The 17,904-nt window shown below is 43.6% G+C and overlaps 1 protein-coding gene across 1 annotated transcript in view; it reads left to right on the top strand.

Annotated features, from left to right (window-relative positions):
- Positions 1–17,368, top strand: part of LOC139217078 (xylosyltransferase 1-like) — a 37,769-nt gene extending 20,401 nt beyond the window's left edge. The window contains exons 5-11 of the mRNA XM_070848359.1: positions 1,413–1,493; positions 3,128–3,344; positions 3,856–4,032; positions 9,129–9,397; positions 13,788–13,983; positions 14,304–14,640; positions 17,046–17,368. Of these exons, the coding sequence (XP_070704460.1) occupies positions 1,413–1,493; positions 3,128–3,344; positions 3,856–4,032; positions 9,129–9,397; positions 13,788–13,983; positions 14,304–14,640; positions 17,046–17,368 (1,600 nt within the window). The remainder of the gene's footprint in view (positions 1–1,412; positions 1,494–3,127; positions 3,345–3,855; positions 4,033–9,128; positions 9,398–13,787; positions 13,984–14,303; positions 14,641–17,045) is intronic.
- The last annotated feature ends 536 nt before the right edge of the window (positions 17,369–17,904 follow it).

The following is a 17,904-nucleotide window of genomic DNA, read 5'->3' as shown; positions in this document are numbered from 1 at the left end:
AAAAAGACGTTACATGTTAATCGGTGAGCTTTAGATATGCTGCTAAGTGGGTTTTCTTACCTGTGGACAGAGCCATGCTAGCTGTTTCCCCTTGTTTCCAGTCTGTGTGCTAAGCTAAGCTAATAGGCTGCAGCTTCATATGTAGCATAGACACATGAGAGTGGTATCGGTCTTCTCATCTCTCAGTGGATTAGTGTATTTCTCAAACTGTCGAACTATTCCTTAGTGTCCAAAGTCTAGACGCAGCTATGACAATTTGAAAGATGATAATTTGCTATCTTTTGTGATATATGACCAGCTGTAGATAAAATGGCTGTGAAATTACAGCAGCCTCAGTCAGATCTGAATGTGTGTGAGTTACTGATGAACACAAACACGCCCGCAAACACACACATGTACGCCTGCGGTCCGTCTTAATGACTGTAATCAAATGTAATCAAAGCGATCTGTCTGTCTGCCGTTCTGTCTACTCATTAGGACAAACACCACGCACCAGCCGGGTGCTCTCGGCTCACACTGCGTGCAGGGAGTGGCTGTTTGGATGCGCTGCCTCCGCTTCAGGCCACACTGGAGCTTAGCTGTTTTCACTCAGTTGGAAGAGGAAGCTAAATAAACTGGTCCAGCTGTCCCAAACGGAGTTACACAGAGTCACTCTAATTCCCCTAAATGGAAGATTGTTTTGCATTGTTTAAAAGAGCAACACATCCTCCAAATATTTAGTTGTGTCCAGCTAAGACGTGTATCCATTAAAGGGAGAAAAACATCCTCCCTTAAATGTTTACTGGGAATGTGAATTGCGTGAGTCTATCTTAAGGTTTGGTGGTGTTTTTTCCTGTTGGAGCCAAACACTCTCTGATGTCTGGATCAAACCAAGTGACCAACATGACTTAAAAACACTACATCTATACAAGGCCAAGAGATCAGTGAGACAGAGGGACAGAATATCAGAAAAAAATACAGAGCATAAGTCATAAATTGTGAGAAAAAACAAAAAAGTCACAAAGTTACGAGAAAAACTCAAATATGGGCTAAAATCAGATCTTTCCTTATCGCTACATCCTGTTGCAAAGTATCATTTGATGAGGTTGTTCACTGCAGGCAGCAGACACGGCGAGCGCCTGATGACATGAGCTTGATTCAACCTTGCAGAGTGAAGCGATGTGCTTCCTTGACAAATAGAAAAAACATGCTGTTTTTTTTCCTCAGAAATTTGTGATTTTAAACTCTGATGTTTTTTGGGGTTTTGACATAATTTTTTCTCGTAAATTTGCCACTTCAAATTTCAGAAATTCTCCGTTTCTTCACTGAATATTTTCCCTCTTCCCGGTAGTGCCATGAGTCTTTTTTACATACGATGCACCATCATAGTAATTTGTAGTCGCTGATGATTGACAGCTGCTGTCTCCCTCCAGGACCAATGAACAGCTGGTGGCTTTCCTGTCCAAATACCGCAACATGAACTTCATCAAATCTCACGGCAGAGACAACGCACGGTAAGAGAGAGAGAGGGAGCATCACTCTGCGTCGCCTCATCTCACTTTCTCTCTCCCTTTGTGTTCTTTGTTTTCTCTCATGATGATAGTGATATTTATCTTATTTTTTGTGATAAGAGTTCAGTGCAGACTTTTGAGAAAATGCAGATATCTTATCACTCCTACAGGGCGAGCATAAAGCATCCTCTAAATGTGAATGAATGATCCAGAAAGTATAATTACCCTCATGCCCTTTTTCATTCAGTTCAATGTAAAGGATTAGTCCATCAGTTAGTCGGTAGACACAGAATGTCAGCAACAACGCTCCAAATTACAGATTTCTCTCTTAGTCCAACTAAAAAACATTTAGACGTCCTTTGCCAGAGTTTTAAGGCTTCCTAAAACTCAGCATCTAAATAAATGTTTTATCAGTTTTGGTTTTGTCATCATTTAGTTTCATGTGATTTTGTTTTATCCAACTATTTTTGTGGTTTAAACACAGGTTTAGTCATGAAGGCACTGATCAGTGATATTCCCTAATAACAGTACTAATAACACAGTGCACCAGTACCAGTACACCTCCCTCTCTCTCTAGACCAGGGGTCACCCCCAAGGACCACATGAGTCGCCCCCCGCAGGCCTGTTCTAAAAATAGCACTACTCACCAGTGAGCTGCGTCTAAAATTAATTTTTTTTTCTGTTGCTATTCTTTTTTTAATCACACTTGAATTTATATAGATTTGAACATGACAATATCTTAAAAATAAAATAATTAGTTTAGCTAGTTTTAGGTGACCTCTGACCTCTCCTAGTTCAAAGGTCACTAACAAAACTTTGGCGCTCGTGCAGAGTAAGCTAGCGGGCGCAGCGAAGATGGAGAGCTGAATGCAGTTTCTAACCCAAAAAACATGACAGAAAAAAGAAAGACAACTCAGCGTTTTCACAGTGAATGGGAGGAAGAGTTCTTTTTTACTACTGTGAAAGAAAACTGCGTGTGTCTCATGTGTGGGGCGACGACAAAGCGGCCCAATGTGGAGAGACACTTCACTACGGGTCACAGAGCTAGCATGCTAACTAGCATGCTAACTAGCATGCTAACTGCCCACCGGGCACTTTGGGTAAGCAGCAGTCTGTTTTCACCAGGCCGGCGGAAAAACCCCAAAAAGCAGCCGAAGCCTCGTTTAGAGCTCCACATTTTCTGATAAAGAAGAAGAAGGAGGCATTTTCAGACGGAAAAGTCATCAAAGAAGCAAAGATGATAATTGCTAACACTGCACTTAAAGAGGAGAAAAATGTAGCCGATCTAATCTCCACTCTCTCCGATGTCTAATAGAAATTAAATGTGTAATATTGATATTATCTGTTTCCCACCTTGTTAAGTCCTTGTTGATAATTATTGTGAGAAATCAGTAACGTGATCAGTGTCTTCACAAAGATGAGAATCATTAATAATAATATATAACTAAAGGCAAACTGAGCTCATTTGTTATTTCAGAGGAGTGTGACAAACTTCGTATGACTCAGTACCATGAAGTAGCTCTCAGTTTCAAAAAGGTTGGTGACCCCTGGTCTATATTGTGACTGTAAATTCGTCTCCATGTTGAAACATTGGTGCAGAATTCCAGCTAAACACTGGGTGCCTTGTGTCCCCTCAGTTTCATCCGTAAACAGGGTCTGGACCGTCTCTTCTACGAGTGTGACACCCACATGTGGCGTCTCGGGGACCGCAAGATCCCAGAGGGCATTGCGGTGGACGGGGGCTCTGATTGGTTCCTGGTCAACCGGCCCTTTGTGAACTATGTGGTCAACTCCCGGGACGAGCTGGTCAGCAGCATGAAGCGCTTCTACGCCTACACACTGCTGCCTGCCGAGGTAACACACACACGCACTCAAGTGACCCCTCAGACTATATACTGCTTATATACTACACTGTTGACCAGACACACGGAGAGAAAATGTCCCCTAGAGGAGAGCACGAATATCTACAGCATATTTCCAGCTAATGCACCTTGTAGTGGCTGTGTTATCTGGCTCTCATTGTAAATGGGGTCTTATAATGATTGATTAGATATTAGATAAGATAATTGATTGATACTTACAACACATATTTTCCTGAATCCAGCTCCTCCAGTCTGTGGATTTGCCGTTTGTGATTTTGTTAATTAAACATCTTTGTGATTGTGGGGGGGTTGGTCAGACAAAAGGAAAAGAGTTTGAAGACGTTGCCTTGGCTTCTGGGAAATTTGTGATGGTCATTTTCCACTTTTTTAAAATCTTTGTTAAACAAATTGATTCTATTTCATCGAGAGTGTTCTGACCGTTCTGGCTGTTTGATTGAGATCAGAAGACAAATGCGAATAAACATGTTTGTGTCCACCTCCAGTCATTTTTCCACACCGTGCTGGAGAACAGCGCCCACTGTGAGACCATGGTGGACAACAACCTGAGGCTCACCAACTGGAACCGTAAACTGGGATGTAAATGCCAGTACAAGCACATTGTGGACTGGTGTGGCTGCTCACCCAACGACTTCAAGCCCTCGGATCTGCCACGCTTCCAGGTGCACCTTTTGAAGAGAAAAATGTGGCTAGTCGGCCAGCTCTTTTCTTTGATGTCCTTCTGTTTTAATTACTGCTTGACTAAGAACTTGAGCGGTTGCGCTGCGAGTGCAGCTCTGAACCAGCTTGGTGGCATTTTCCTTAGTTTTTATTTGGACAGATAAACAGTTCTGTGCAACCAAGAAGGGATAATTCAGGTTTGCCCCCAGTTGGAGAAGCAGGCAGGAGCCCCTGCACAGATGCTGAGCAAGGTACCGGTGTGGACGGGGGCAGCGGGAAAATGGATTTTAGACAAAAAAAAGGCCCACACAAAAAAATCATTATAAGTGTTCACTGTATTTAGACTATTTTTACCATTTTAAGCTGCTGTCAGATGGCCCTTACTTCGCTCTCTTTGAACCCACCAGACAAAAACCGTAATTTTACCTCACAGAATACAGCACATGAAGGTCAACTGCTGCCTTGATTGGTTAGTTTGTTAGTGTTTTTATGTGACTTTGGTGTCCCTGACGTGTTAGTTTGTTGATTGAGGCGGCAGTAGACCAGTAATTCCTGTGTTCTGCAAGGTAAAATGTCTGTTCTTCAGAAGAGTATGGCATGTTTGAAGAGATAGATCGAGATAAAGAGAACGGTTTCACTTCCCCTTCAGGAAGGGCTGTCTGATGCAAGGCAAAGAGGTGAAAATATTATAAATATAGTGTACACTTAACCTGCTGTTTTTTTAAAATCCTTATTAGGGTGGATTGTAACGTCTAAAATAAGTTTTTTCCTGCTGGCCCTGACAACAGCAGTACATTGCTTAGTATCTTTGTCGGTACTCTTGCCTGCTTCTCCAAACTGGGGACGTGCCGATAGCTACCACCATAGATAATACACTGACTCTGGACTAATCTATAATTTTAAATGTCCTTGGCAGCCATTGTCGAAGTCTGTGTCGTTTAAATAGGATAACTGTTAACTCTTGGATTGCACAGAGAGAAACAGCAGTCTGCTGGTTCTCGACAACCTTGTGTACAATCATGACTGAAAAACAAGAAGAAATCTTCTGTTATCACGTGACTGTTCTAACACGGTTGATGTTGTCTAATTGACAGTGACCATGTCAGATGTTGTTTTAATTTCTCAGTAGGTACACAGCTTTCAGAGAGTGATCTTTATCTTGTGATAACGTCCCCATAATGGCTGGTACAGTGGAGCACAGCTACAATGATAACAGTCTCCATGTTCTTGAGCGTGGGCTTTCAGTCTCGGTGTTCTGTACACCCTTCCCTCTCAGGGCCGCGGTGGCTGTGGACCAGAATAGCCTCGTATTCACAAATTAGCAGTGCTGCTTTTACTTACAGCAGGCGGCCTTTGGCTCCCTGTAACGACAGACCTGGAGACAGCGTCTGTGGTCGAGCTACTGATGGTTTCTATAAGAAGAGCTGATCCTGGAAACAGCTGTACTTTTGAGGCAGTTGGTATTTTTAGAGCTTTGTAGCTAAATGCCGCCGAGGTTTCTAAGGTTGTCATTATCATAATGCCGGGGTAGAAAGATGGCTCTGTGTCTTAAATGTAAGGGTCAGGAACACACATGGACTGTATATACAGTACCATGCACATACTTTTCACACCATAGACACTGTTTACATGAGACTCTTTGAGATTAGGATTCTGACAATCTGAATCTTAATTAATAATAATTTGATTAACAGAAGTTGTAGATCAACATCTGATCCACTGCACAGTAAGGATCCAGTTAAAATCACATAAACCAAAGACAGGAGGATGTAAATCAGTGCTGAAATGAGTAGACAGTCAAGAGGGCATTAATCTGCCACAACTCTGATAATCATGTTATCATAATGTACCGGGCAAAAAAAATGGAATTTCCTGGTTCCAGCTTCTCACATGGCAGAATTTGTTGCTTTTCTCTGTTGTTTATAATTGTAAACTGAATATATTGGGAGTTATGGAACAAAGTGAGTAACATAATGATTTCACTGACCTGACAAGCGACTCAAATGTGAATATTTGTTTTTCCTGGTCCTCTCAAATGGGAGCGGCGGATGTTGTGGTGCTGTGGACTGTTGGTTGTACAAAACAAGCAGCTTGAAGATCCCAACTAATCGATTACTTAAGAAAATGAGCAGATTAATTTCTCAATAATTCTGAAAATAATTGTTACAGCCTTAATATTAGTATATGGAGCCTTTAAGAAGAGTTTTGGTTCAGTTAATGAACAAAAGTTATACAAAGGTTCCACCATGGGATTTGTGAAATTGTGATTGAAATTAAATAGCACAAAGGTAATAACTGAAATATTAATCAATAAAGAAAATAATTATTAGTTTTAACTTCAGTGTTAATTGAAAATAAACTAAAACAACCAAAAAGACACAGTAAAAGCAGCTTGTTCACAAGGTAAAATCTGTTCATTCTTGACTCAGTGAGGCTGAAACGGTTCCAACAAGAGCGAAGCTGCTTAAATCGTATGTCTGACCTCCTTTAGGGAGAGCAGAGCACATACAGTAAAGGCACTTTCATATGATTTCCCTCTGATGTTATGATGAAGGACCCTGTAACTAGTGGTTTCCACTGTTGTCTTTAGCGGTGTAAGGACAGATTGTTCAGTAACAGTCCCAGAATAACCTCCCAGATAAAACCGTCCTGCTGAATAAAGAGCTCCGCTGCAGCCTGGGCAGTCCTCGTGGTTCTCATTATGTTGGGGTTTCCTGGTTCGCTGGTGCCGCCGGAGTCCACCAAGTGCTGGTCACACCCGCCTGATGACATCAGAAACCACGCCCTTCCTTCCTCCTGACAGAGTGTGTGTGATTTGACCGATCCTTCCCTTGGTTTGTAGGATAGAAGGTCCTCAGATATATTTAGACTATTTCCATATTCAAAGTGGGTTCTTATGTAGATACAGAGACAGCAGACTTTTGTGTGATCTTAGTGAGGCATGACAACATGATCACATCATGACCACACTCCTATCGCTCCCTTCAAAGCCACCAGACTCCATTGAGAGTCATTTTACCTTGCACAACACAGACTTTGTGTGACTTTGGTGTTTTTAACACAGTAAAACTAACTGATGGAGGCAGTGATCGACCAGCAGCTCCTGTGTCCTGTTCTCTAAAATCCCTGTTTTAGTGAATGTAGTCTGGTGTGTGTGCTGTTTGTGGTTAAACCAAAAGGATCTTCCAGGTCTCTCTCTGTAGGGATCCTTTCCATAATCCTGTCACACACTTAGAATAACTCTCTGAGCCTGTCAGTGGATCAAACAAGCACTTTCTGCTCTTGCCTGTTTGACTTGTCCCAAAAGATTACATTGCAGGCATTGCAACCTGTTTCGCAGCTGCAGGTTGAGGTGATTCACTGGACCAAAGTTTGTGTGTTTAGCTTTCAAAAAAAGTAACTTTTCAAATGAAGCTCTAGTTTGGTAATATTTAGATTGTTGGTGGTTCAGACAGAGTCTTTAACATCCATTCAAACAAATGATTTACTTAAAACGTATGTGAAAATGGACAAAGTCAGCAGTCATGTTGTGGCGTGGTCTGTTTATCCAGTGGTTCTCCAGAACATTGGAGTGTGTTTCCAGGGATTCAAACAGAGCCTCGTAGAGTGTGTGTGTGTGTGAGAGTGTGTGTGTGAGTGTGTGAGAGTGTGAGAGAGAGTGTGTGTGAGAGTGTGTGTGCGTGTGCGCGAGTGTGTGTGTGTGTGTGTGTGTGTGTGTGTGCGCGCGAGTGTGTTAACCTATGTGTGGGTGTGACTGTTTCCGAGGAGTGCTGTGGTTGCCATAGTAACAGGTTTGAATTTAGTACGGGATGATTAAAAACTCAAGTTGCAGTTTTCCCACTGTTGAATATAGTCTGTGTGCCATGAGAAATGTGAGAGAAGGTCACTTACTGCAGTTTTTTAACACGTGTGTGAAAGTGAAGTTGGGTTTTTTGGCTCAGTCACCACAGCTCTGTAGGCTCTCAGCGGCGCTCACTAGACTTTCTGTCACGCTTTCTCTCTGACTGTTGTTTCCCAAACACCATTAGAGACAAGGTACCCTGGAGCAAGGCATTTAGCCCCCAGCTGCACCGGTGGAAAAGTAGCCACAGTAGTTGTCTGGCTCTGAATACGCCGATAATGTTCATGAGCATCACTTAGCTGCAGTTTCACAGCAGCGGTCGACTTTAGGGCTGACTGATGCCACTGACTGACGCATCGGGCTCTGAGGCTGCTTTATTTGATGTTTTCTTTGGTGCAGATCAGGTTAACACAAGTGGTCATTCAGGCATGTTGGATGTAAACACAGTGTGGTGAATAAGCTCGTCTGTGGCGGCACCATTCATAAACTCCTCAGGCGAAGATTCACCTACCACAGCCTGACCCACATTTATCAAGCTGCACAAGTTTGTTTTCCACTCTGAGAACTAAAGAGACTTTTGATATGTTTTGTGTCTTATTCAGCGTTTTCTTGATTTGACAACTTTTACTTTGTTGTTTATTGCATTTATCGTCTTCTCTGTCACCTCCATCTTACTCTCTCTTCTTTGTATGAAACATTTTGTTACTGCTATTTTTTAAAAAAGTACATTACACCAATAACATTTGGTCAATTAGACATTAATTATGAGCTCAAACACACCACAGTTAAGAGAAGAGACATTTAGAAGAACTACAGGTGATGTTTTGATGGCTTGTATAAATACATGTCCCTCTATTGTTTCTTTTATTGATTCTTTTATAGTCGGTCAGAATTATTTCGTCCGACTACGAAGCAAAGTGATTAATGTGGAAATGAGTTGAAATGAAGCTTTTAAACTGGATGCTAAGTATTTATTTCGTATGTTCACTCTTTGCTCAGTAGCTCCACATCTGGACAAACAGGAATGAGTGCCAGTTGCCACTTATGTTAACGTGTTGGACCTTTGAACATATGTAGGCTTGTGATGTGTTGTTATTCTTTTTCTTGATTTTATAACTTTTCCTTCGTGGGTTACTTTTTTTATATATTGTCTCCTCTGTCCGTCTCTTTACTTGTTTCTTATTGAAGGTCAAAGTTGTGTTAGTTGTCTTAGTGTTATCATCTCTCCTTGTCTCCGACTGTCTTCTCTGACTGCAGCAAGCGTCCAGACCCACCTTCTTTGCCAGGAAGTTTGAGGCCAGCGTCAGTCAGGAGATCATCAACCAGCTGGACGCCTATCTGTTTGGAGCGTACGCCCCCGGCACCCCGAGCCTCCAGGCCTACTGGGAAAACATCTATGAGCAGGAGACGGACGGCCTCGCCAGCCTGTCAGACTCCGCGCTAAGCCACTACCACGCCTTCGCTCGTATGGGACTGTCCCGCGCTGCCAGCTCGCTGCAGGGCCATCCCAATGACAACAGCTGCAGGTATGAGCATGGGAACCGATGTGGATTCACTGAAAGCTGGATTTGGTGTGGCGGGGTCAGTGTCGGTGCCGTTGAGTTGGAGCTAATAAAAGGTGAACAGTTACTTTTACTGGAATTACACAGAAAAGGGAGAAGACACTGGAGGAGATGGTGTGTACGGCCATTGAACCAGTCGAGGGAGAAGGATCGTGAATTTTCTGTGCTCGTCCGGCCATTGAGAGTCATGGATGCAGTGGACCAATCACATTTGCTCTCCGTCACCATGGTGTGTAGTTTAATTTCTGGTGAGGTGCACGTCAGGCTACAGCGCAGACTGTGGCACACAGTACACAAAAGTAGAATTCAGGCTTCAGATATCCTTGGCTTTTTAAAAAGGATTCAAGGATTCTAGTTGGTTTTTATGGGGCTTCAGGAGTTTTTTGACAGGCTACAAGGCTTCTTGATGATGGTCCAAGTGGTTCTTTGAGGTTCGGAGTCTTCGATGGGTTCATGGGGTTTTCCAGGAGTTTGTGTTTCAAGACAACAAGTCATGAAATTGATTTCAGTATGAACAATCTTCCTGTAGTGACCCTGATTAGAATACTTAAGACTGACATGTCTTGTCTTTGGTTTGTGTATCACCACAGTTAAAGGACAGAACCATGAATGAAATGCTGCTCTGAGACATTATGCTGTCATGCTGAACCTGTTTGGTTCATTTCAAACAGACACTGGTGTGTTTGCCCGAATGGACCGGTGAGTTTAGGTCAGTTTAAAAGCTGTCAGTCAAACTCTGGTGTGGACCAAGCTAGTCCTGAAAAGCAGGTCCGGCTCCATGTGTTTGTGGTGCCGTTTGGTTGATAGTGGAAGCAAAGCTGACAAACCACCACGTTTGGAGATGGCAGATATGTGATTTTAGCACAAATTCAAAAGAGAGACTGTTAAATCCATGTGCTGTGCGAAGTGTTTAGAAAACCTCAGGGATCTGTAAAAGTGGTGTGTATATGTATGGAAATCATTTAGTAACCATCATATCATGTATGTGAATCAGCATGAGCGCAGGGATTTCCCCAGATACGTCAGAAAAGTTAAATCTGGTGTTTTGCTGGTGCCTTAGTCTTATGCGAGAATCGTCTCTGTCTTTGTTAAAGGCCAGCATTGGCCCCGTTTAGTTATCGGTCCTCACCCATTTACTCATTGGGTCAGTAAATTTGGGCCGTTGCTGAGAGAGAAACTGTCGGAGAGGAGTGAGCAGGACTGGCAGATGATATGTGTCCTTCCACTAAACTCACCACCGCTGCTGTGTGTGAGTCCAAATTAAATATAAAGATAACGCAAGCTTGTCCTGGGATACAATCAGGGTACAGTGTCTGCACAGACTGGATTTTTCCAGCTATGTGTTTGTGTGTGTGTGTCTGGGGGGTGGAGACCCACACTAGGTACAAGGAGGTACTTGTTGGAGTTGGGGTGGGGATTGGTGGCTGGAATGGGTGGGGGCAGCATTATGGGAATAGTGTGTGTGTGAAGGGAGGACGAAGGGGGAGTTAAAACAGGACTAGTCTGTTCCCTTCAACCTGTGATTTTCAGTTGAACAACATCTCAGACCTTGTCTGCACTAATGTGGGTACATTTGAAAACATCTACATGTCGAACAGTAAGACTTTGAGACAGTTTCTTCACAGATTTTAGTTGAGTCAGAAATAAGAAATCTGTGACATCTCTTCCTCCGCTTTTTCTTTGGAAACACCAAATTACTACCACCAATTAGTTGGCAGCATGTTTGTATGGAGTTAAAGCAGAAATCTGGTATTTTTAAACCCGGGACCTGTTTTTATATATTTTGGGTTAATGGTGACTCGGTACAAAGGTTTTGGAACTGGTCCAGTGGATCGGCAGCTACAAAACGGGCTGCAATGGCTGAAACATAATCCTGTGGGGCAGCAGCACCTGATCACAGTAGGTCCACTAAAAGAGCTTGTTTGATCCACTGACAGGCTCAGAGTGTTATTCTAAGTGTGTGACAGCATCATGGAAAGGATCCCTACAGAGAGAGACCTGGAAGATCCTTTTGGTTTAACCACAAACAGCACACACACCAGACTACATTCACTAAAACAGGGATTTTAGAGAACAGGACACAGGAGCTGCTGGTCGATCATTTAGTTTGTTTGTGTTACTGTGTGACTTTGGTGTTTTAAAGAGTTTGTTCGTCCGTCTGGATCCAATACAATATTTGTGTAACACAAAAGCACAAACTAACTGATTGCTGCTGCGGTTGACCAGCAGCTCCTGTGTTGTACGAGGTAAAATCACTGTTTTTGTCTTTTGCTCTATTCAGCCTTCTCTGATTGACTGTGTTTTGTTGTTTTCATGCTTCAGTAAAGATGAACACATGGTACAGGTGCTGTCGTTCACATGGTGTTATTTCTCTTGTCAGACTCTTGCTCCAGTTTAATAAGTGATTTGATGAAGTGGGTTTCTGCATTTGAACCTTGTATTTTAAACATGTGTAGCTAACGGGAGTGTCAGAGGCTCATCAGGTTTCTTGACTGTTCATCCTGAGGAGATGATGAATGTCTGAACCAAAGTGCATTATAATCCATCCAATAGTTATTGAGACGTTTAAGTATCAGAGCAGGTTAACTTGAGAGGATCAGATCAAAACCTGCCAACAGTTCGACCACATTATCCCTACAGCATCCTGACATGGACTAAAGAGTTTAGAGTAAGAAAGTGAGGAGTAAAGGCCTGTACATACTCTACAAGAACAGAGAAATTTGTTCCGGGGCTGCGAGAAAGAAATGACGTCATTCTTTTCTCGCAGCCCTGGTTTGGGAGTTCTCGCTGCTTGTTCATCTGGGCAGAACTTTTTTCTCGTGTGGTGTCCAAGAACTGTTGTGTGATTGGTCAGAAATTTGAAGTGGCCGTGGTTAATGCGGAAAAGCAGAAATGTTGTCATTCCCTATAAGGACTTCCCAGGAGTTCTGCACTTGAGTTTCTCGTGAGTTATGAAATGTCCTGGCCAGAACGAACTTTGTTCTTGTTCTTGCCACCTCCAGAAAACAAGCAAATTTCTCTGTTCTTGCGGAGTATGTATAGGCCTTAACACAGAGCAGAAGATATTTTTATACTTTGCTGTTCCAGGATCTCCATGTGTCCACTGTAGTTTCGGAACAGCTTCTGACAAAGGGACGGATGCTTTCGACACTAAAAATAGCCTGTAATGATGAGTATAGCTGCATTTTAATTGCACAAAGATTCTTTCATTCCCAAAGGAGTTCCTGGCAGGGTCGATACTTTTACACCCTTATTTGATTCCTGCAGCTCAGAATAACATGCGGCGACCTTGTGATGATAACTGGAAGTGAGAAGTTGTCCTTGTGTTTTATTAGAAGGATGATCCACACACTGCATCAGTCAGTTAGACCTCATCAGGCATTAATAAAGACATATGTATATGCTCATTGCCACACTTATTCCTAGTCTTAACTGTAATACTATATTTTTAGTGTTTCTACATTATCTTATTCTCTTCTGATGAGTGTCACTTTTTGCTAGACCTCCATAAACTAGAGGATGATATTTCTTGGAATGATACATGGAAGAATGTAAGGCAGCCCTTCTGTTGTAGGAATAGATTATATTATACCCTGTTGCTGCTATATAAAGTAGGCCAAAGGGATGACAGTAAATGTATAAAATGTGGTGCTGCTGAAGGAACTCTGCTCAATCTGTTGTGGGACTGCAGTGAAATTAAAGATCTTTGGTTTGGCACAACAAAGGAAGCTATTATCTACATGAGCCTAGCCATTCCACTCACACCACAATCATGGTTATTTGGAGATCTGTGTAACTTCAATGAAGTGTGTTCAACAATAAAAATATCTTACTGTTGTTATATATGGTCGTAAGAAAGAATGGATCACTGAAGGAATAGAAATGCTGTTGGAAAAGGACAGAAGGCAGAACACACTGAAACATGGGCGTCAGTGGAAAAGAAAAAAATACACTTATTTTATATTTTTATCTGTGGCTAAATGTTGTTTTTCCTCTTCTGTCAGTGCCGCTTTACACGATTAACATGTTACCTGTGCTGAGATGAACACAGCAGAAAGTGAAGAGTAGAATAAGGTTTATGGCTGAGATTGTTGGGGGGGTGCTTTGGTAAAGGTTTTAGAGATACTGGAACTCACTTGTTCGTTGTTTAATTGTCATAACCTCAACCTCACAATGTGCAATACTGACATATATTGTTTCTATCTCTTATCTTATCTTGTCTTATAACATAACTGTGTATCTTCAGTTTTTCTGTTTGCATTTTGTGAGTCAATATATGATATTAAAAAACGAACAAGTCAACATGTCAACTCAAAATGTATGCACCTTACTAGCTTGTATGTGTCTCTCTCAGGTACGTGGCCATGAGCCACCCGGTGTCCGTCCACCTCTACTTCCTGTCAGACCAGTTCCAGGGCTACCTGGTGCGTCATGTGACCACTAACCGAGCCTCCACCCAGCTGGAGAGCCTGGAGACCTGGGTGACACCCAGAGACCACTTCACCCTGGCCAGTCCCCCCCACCCCACCAACAGGCTGCAGCACATTCAGGTCAGACACACACACACACACACACACACACACACACACACACACACACACACACACACACACACACACACACACACACACACACACTACTGTATTCACATTAACCAACATCAAAGTTTTTATTCATTCAATTTGATGTAATATCTTGTTAAACATGAACATTGTTGCTGTCAGGTGAAAACCACATACATAACTCAGAATTTGTCGACAACAACTTCATGCTCTTTTCTGGTTTGAGAGAACTTAGATAAAGAGTATTGATCTCTTACATATATGTTGTCACCAAGCCTATCGATCCTGACCCTCTTCCTGTTCTTCAGGTCGGGTCAGACTGGGATCCTAAGGAGCGTCTCTTCAGGAACTGGGGAGGTCTCGTGGGTCCCAAGGATGAACCGGTAGCTGTGCAGCGCTGGAGCCGAGGACAGAGCAACCTGACGGCCACTGTGGTGTGGATCGACCCCACCAACGTCATCGCCGCCACCTACGACATCCTGGTGGACGCCTCCGCCGAGGTCACCCACTACCGGCCCCCGCTCACGCTGCCGCTGAGGCCCGGCTTGTGGACGCTGAGGGTGCTGCACCACTGGAGCCCGCTGGGGCAGACCAGCTTCATCGTGGCTCCGCTGGAGTTCCACCGACAACAGCCCATACAGCAAGGTGAGCGATCCAAACACCGTGACCGCATTTATTTCCACACAAGGAAACGAGAAAGCACAGAACACAAAGAACTGGGATTTGTACTCAACTTTTCACGAGGAATTAGGGATGGGAGGAAATGGGGAAACATGAAAATAGGGAACACATGTTCCGAGTGTCATTCTCCCAGTTAACTTTCTCCATACCCTATCAATAATTTACAGTTTCTTAATTTTTAATTGATAATTAAATTAATAATCATTTATAATTTAGTATTTGGATCAAGTCCCTCATGAAAAAATAAGAAAGACCAAATTTAGTTTACACCTCATTATTTGAATGTGTGAGATGAATATTTGATTATAAATGAATTTGAAAAAACTTAAAGGGGAACTTTGCCGATTGTCACCTGTCTTTGTGTTATTACACTGTTGGTAATACATGAACAACTTCTGACTTCCCTCCATGTTGCCTGCACCCAGAGCTCCATTTGGGCTGTTGTTTGAGTATTATATTTATCATATATCACTGTATAAGAGCGATCAATTCAATTTGGAGTGATTTTTGACCAATAAAAAAAAAAAAGGTCACCAGTTTTTGGAAACATTGTTTCTGTGGTGAAATTACATGTAAACCACTGGCTCCATATTATGGTTATTTTGTGCCAAGAATCACACAATCAAAATTTGAGTTCTAACCTTCAGAAATTGTCATGGAAACACCTGTTGAAGTGATATTCAGCCACTTTAGAGGGGTCACTGTAGTTCATGTTTCAATAGCAGGTCTAATACTTAAATGACACACACACACACACACACACACACACAGGGTAGAGGCCCTCCTGTCACAGCTGTCAACACCATGCATACGTATATTTATAGTGGCAGTATCCTGGCACACACACACACAGGGTCACCTCTATCTGAATTAGCTTTCCCTGGGTTACTGTCTGATTTGTTTGACCTCCCCAGAACTGTTTGTGTGTGTGTGTGTGTGTGGGGGGGGGGGTATAACTGCAGAACTCTAAGTAAAGCCTGGTGCATGAATAGACGGTGAGGGTTTATTGGCTGGTGTCATAAAGTGAAGGTGACATGTGACGTGATGTGATCGGAGTGTGTGTTTGTGTTTTTACATGCACTAGTATCCATGCTTCTGTGGCTGCTGCCTGTGAGTTAAAATACAACATGTTCGCCTCTAAATCACCTAAATCTGATCTTTGAAAACCCAGAAGGTCGTTTGACTGGACATGACATATGCCGCGTTTCCACTAGCACTACTCGGCTCGGCTCGGCTCAACTCGACTCGGCACAGTTTGGTAACGTTTCCACCAGCGCTAGTTCCAGGTACCAGGTACTATTTTAGTACCTCCTCGGCCGGGGTTCCAAGCGAGCTGAGTCGAGCTGACAATGCGACGTCACCAGACTGCAGACCACTGATTGGCCAGGGAGCGGCGTCACTTGATGAGTCATGAGAGCGACTCGTTCACTAGAATCGAGTAGAGCCGAGTAGTGCTAGTGGAAACGCGGCAATACTGTATGTACTTGCTCAGTTAGTGAAACAAAAGCAAATCCTAATGCATTCTTTGTATGACAATAAAAAACGTAACAAAAATATAACTTGGGTTTGGTTACACAGAGACGGCCCACTGTATCTGGTGTGCAGGTGCTGAATCTGTTGAGTCCAATGGTAGAAATGAACATGATCACAGATTGTGATCAATTCCTTTCGCCCTATAGAACAGCACAGAGTACAGAGTACAGTGCAGAGCCCCAAAGGTAATATTTTGTAGTTATTTGTTTGAATCTTCAAAGTTTCTCCCGTCGACATAGTAATCAACGTCCGGACTTGATTTTTCCATTATGCCATGATAATGTAAGTCACCACTGGTGGAGGGTTTTTGATATGAGAGAGTGCAAGAAGAAGAACATAGATCAGAGGAGGAAAGCGTGTGTGTTGACCGTGCAGTGAATTAATTAGCGTGGCCGTGGAACCCGTCCATGTTCCCTACGCCGTAGTCTCTCGTGTATTTTCCCCTGAAATGTAACTACACGGCAGCTGTGTTTGGTCCGATGTCTCGATGTCCATCAGTGGCTGGACAAGCTCCGAAAATGTACCACTACTTAGTGGTCATACACACCGTCTCCTCTTGTTTGCACAAAATAAAAGATATCTGTAAAGAACAGAGTGCTCAGGTCACAATTTCAGCTAGAATTTTGTATTTTTAAACCACTGTTCAGATAAAGGTTATCCAAAAGGCCGTGCTGTGTTTTTGGCTAATGGCTAAAAAGGTTCTGGTCTAGTGGAGGAGGGAGAAGGCTTTCTAAAGCCTTCCTCCTACTCAGGCGTTAAAATTCAATCTTAAACCCTCCTTTTCACTTTCTCTCCCTATCTCCTCCCCCCTCCCTCTCCCTGGTCCTGGGATCCAGAGGATGCCCTGCGGCTGCACGGCGGCCCAGCCAGGAACTCCTACATGGAGCAGAGCTTCCACGGCCTGAACCCGGTGCTGCGGCTGCCGGTGAGCCTGGGCGCCGTGGAGGAGGCCGAGGCCAACGCTGGTCTGACGGGGGCGCCGCTGCGCCGCTGGCTGGACCGACTGCTGGAGGGCCACTGGTCAGCCGCAGACGTCTGCTCCATGGGACCCAGCGCCTGTCCCGTCATGCAGCGCTGTCGTCTCACCGTGTGGAGCTCCGCCAGCCCCGACCCCAAGTCTGAACTGACCCCGCCCAGAGAGGACGGGCGGGTCAGGTAGCAGATGGACGGACTGAGGGAGGACGAGTGGATGGAGGAGGGATAAATGAAGGAAGGCATGAGGCCGATGACCTGCTTGTGTCTGATATTTATTTATTTAAAGTTTGTGCAACTTCAGAGTGAGAGGAAGTGAGTGGATCGTGGAGCAGCGACGTAGAGAAGAGAAAGGGACTCAAACACTGAGGAAAAATATTCCCCTTCAGTCCTCATCCAGTTTGCTGCTCTTATTTGGGACTACAAAGCTGTGTGTGTGTGTGTGTGTGTGTGTGTGTGTGTGTGTGTGTGTGTGTGTGTGTGTGTGTGTGTGTGTGTGTGTGTGTGTGTGTGTGTGTGTGTGTGTGTGTGTGTGTGTGTGTGTGTGTGTGTGTGTGTGTGTGTGTGTGTGTGTGTGTGTGTGTGTGTGTGTGTGTGTGTGTGTGTGTGTGTGTGTGTGTGTGTGTGTCAGAGAGAGAATAAGTGTGTGTTGAGTGTGTCAGCAGAACTCTTTACCTCTTGTTGTGAGTGTTTCCGTGAGTTGAGGTGTGAAGCGTGTGTTCA

This window comes from Pempheris klunzingeri, chromosome 17, assembly GCF_042242105.1.
Source record: "Pempheris klunzingeri isolate RE-2024b chromosome 17, fPemKlu1.hap1, whole genome shotgun sequence".
Taxonomy (NCBI): Eukaryota; Metazoa; Chordata; class Actinopteri; order Acropomatiformes; family Pempheridae; genus Pempheris; species Pempheris klunzingeri.
The sequence above is the reverse complement of the archived record's forward strand: the minus strand, read 5'-3'. Positions and strand labels throughout refer to the sequence as shown.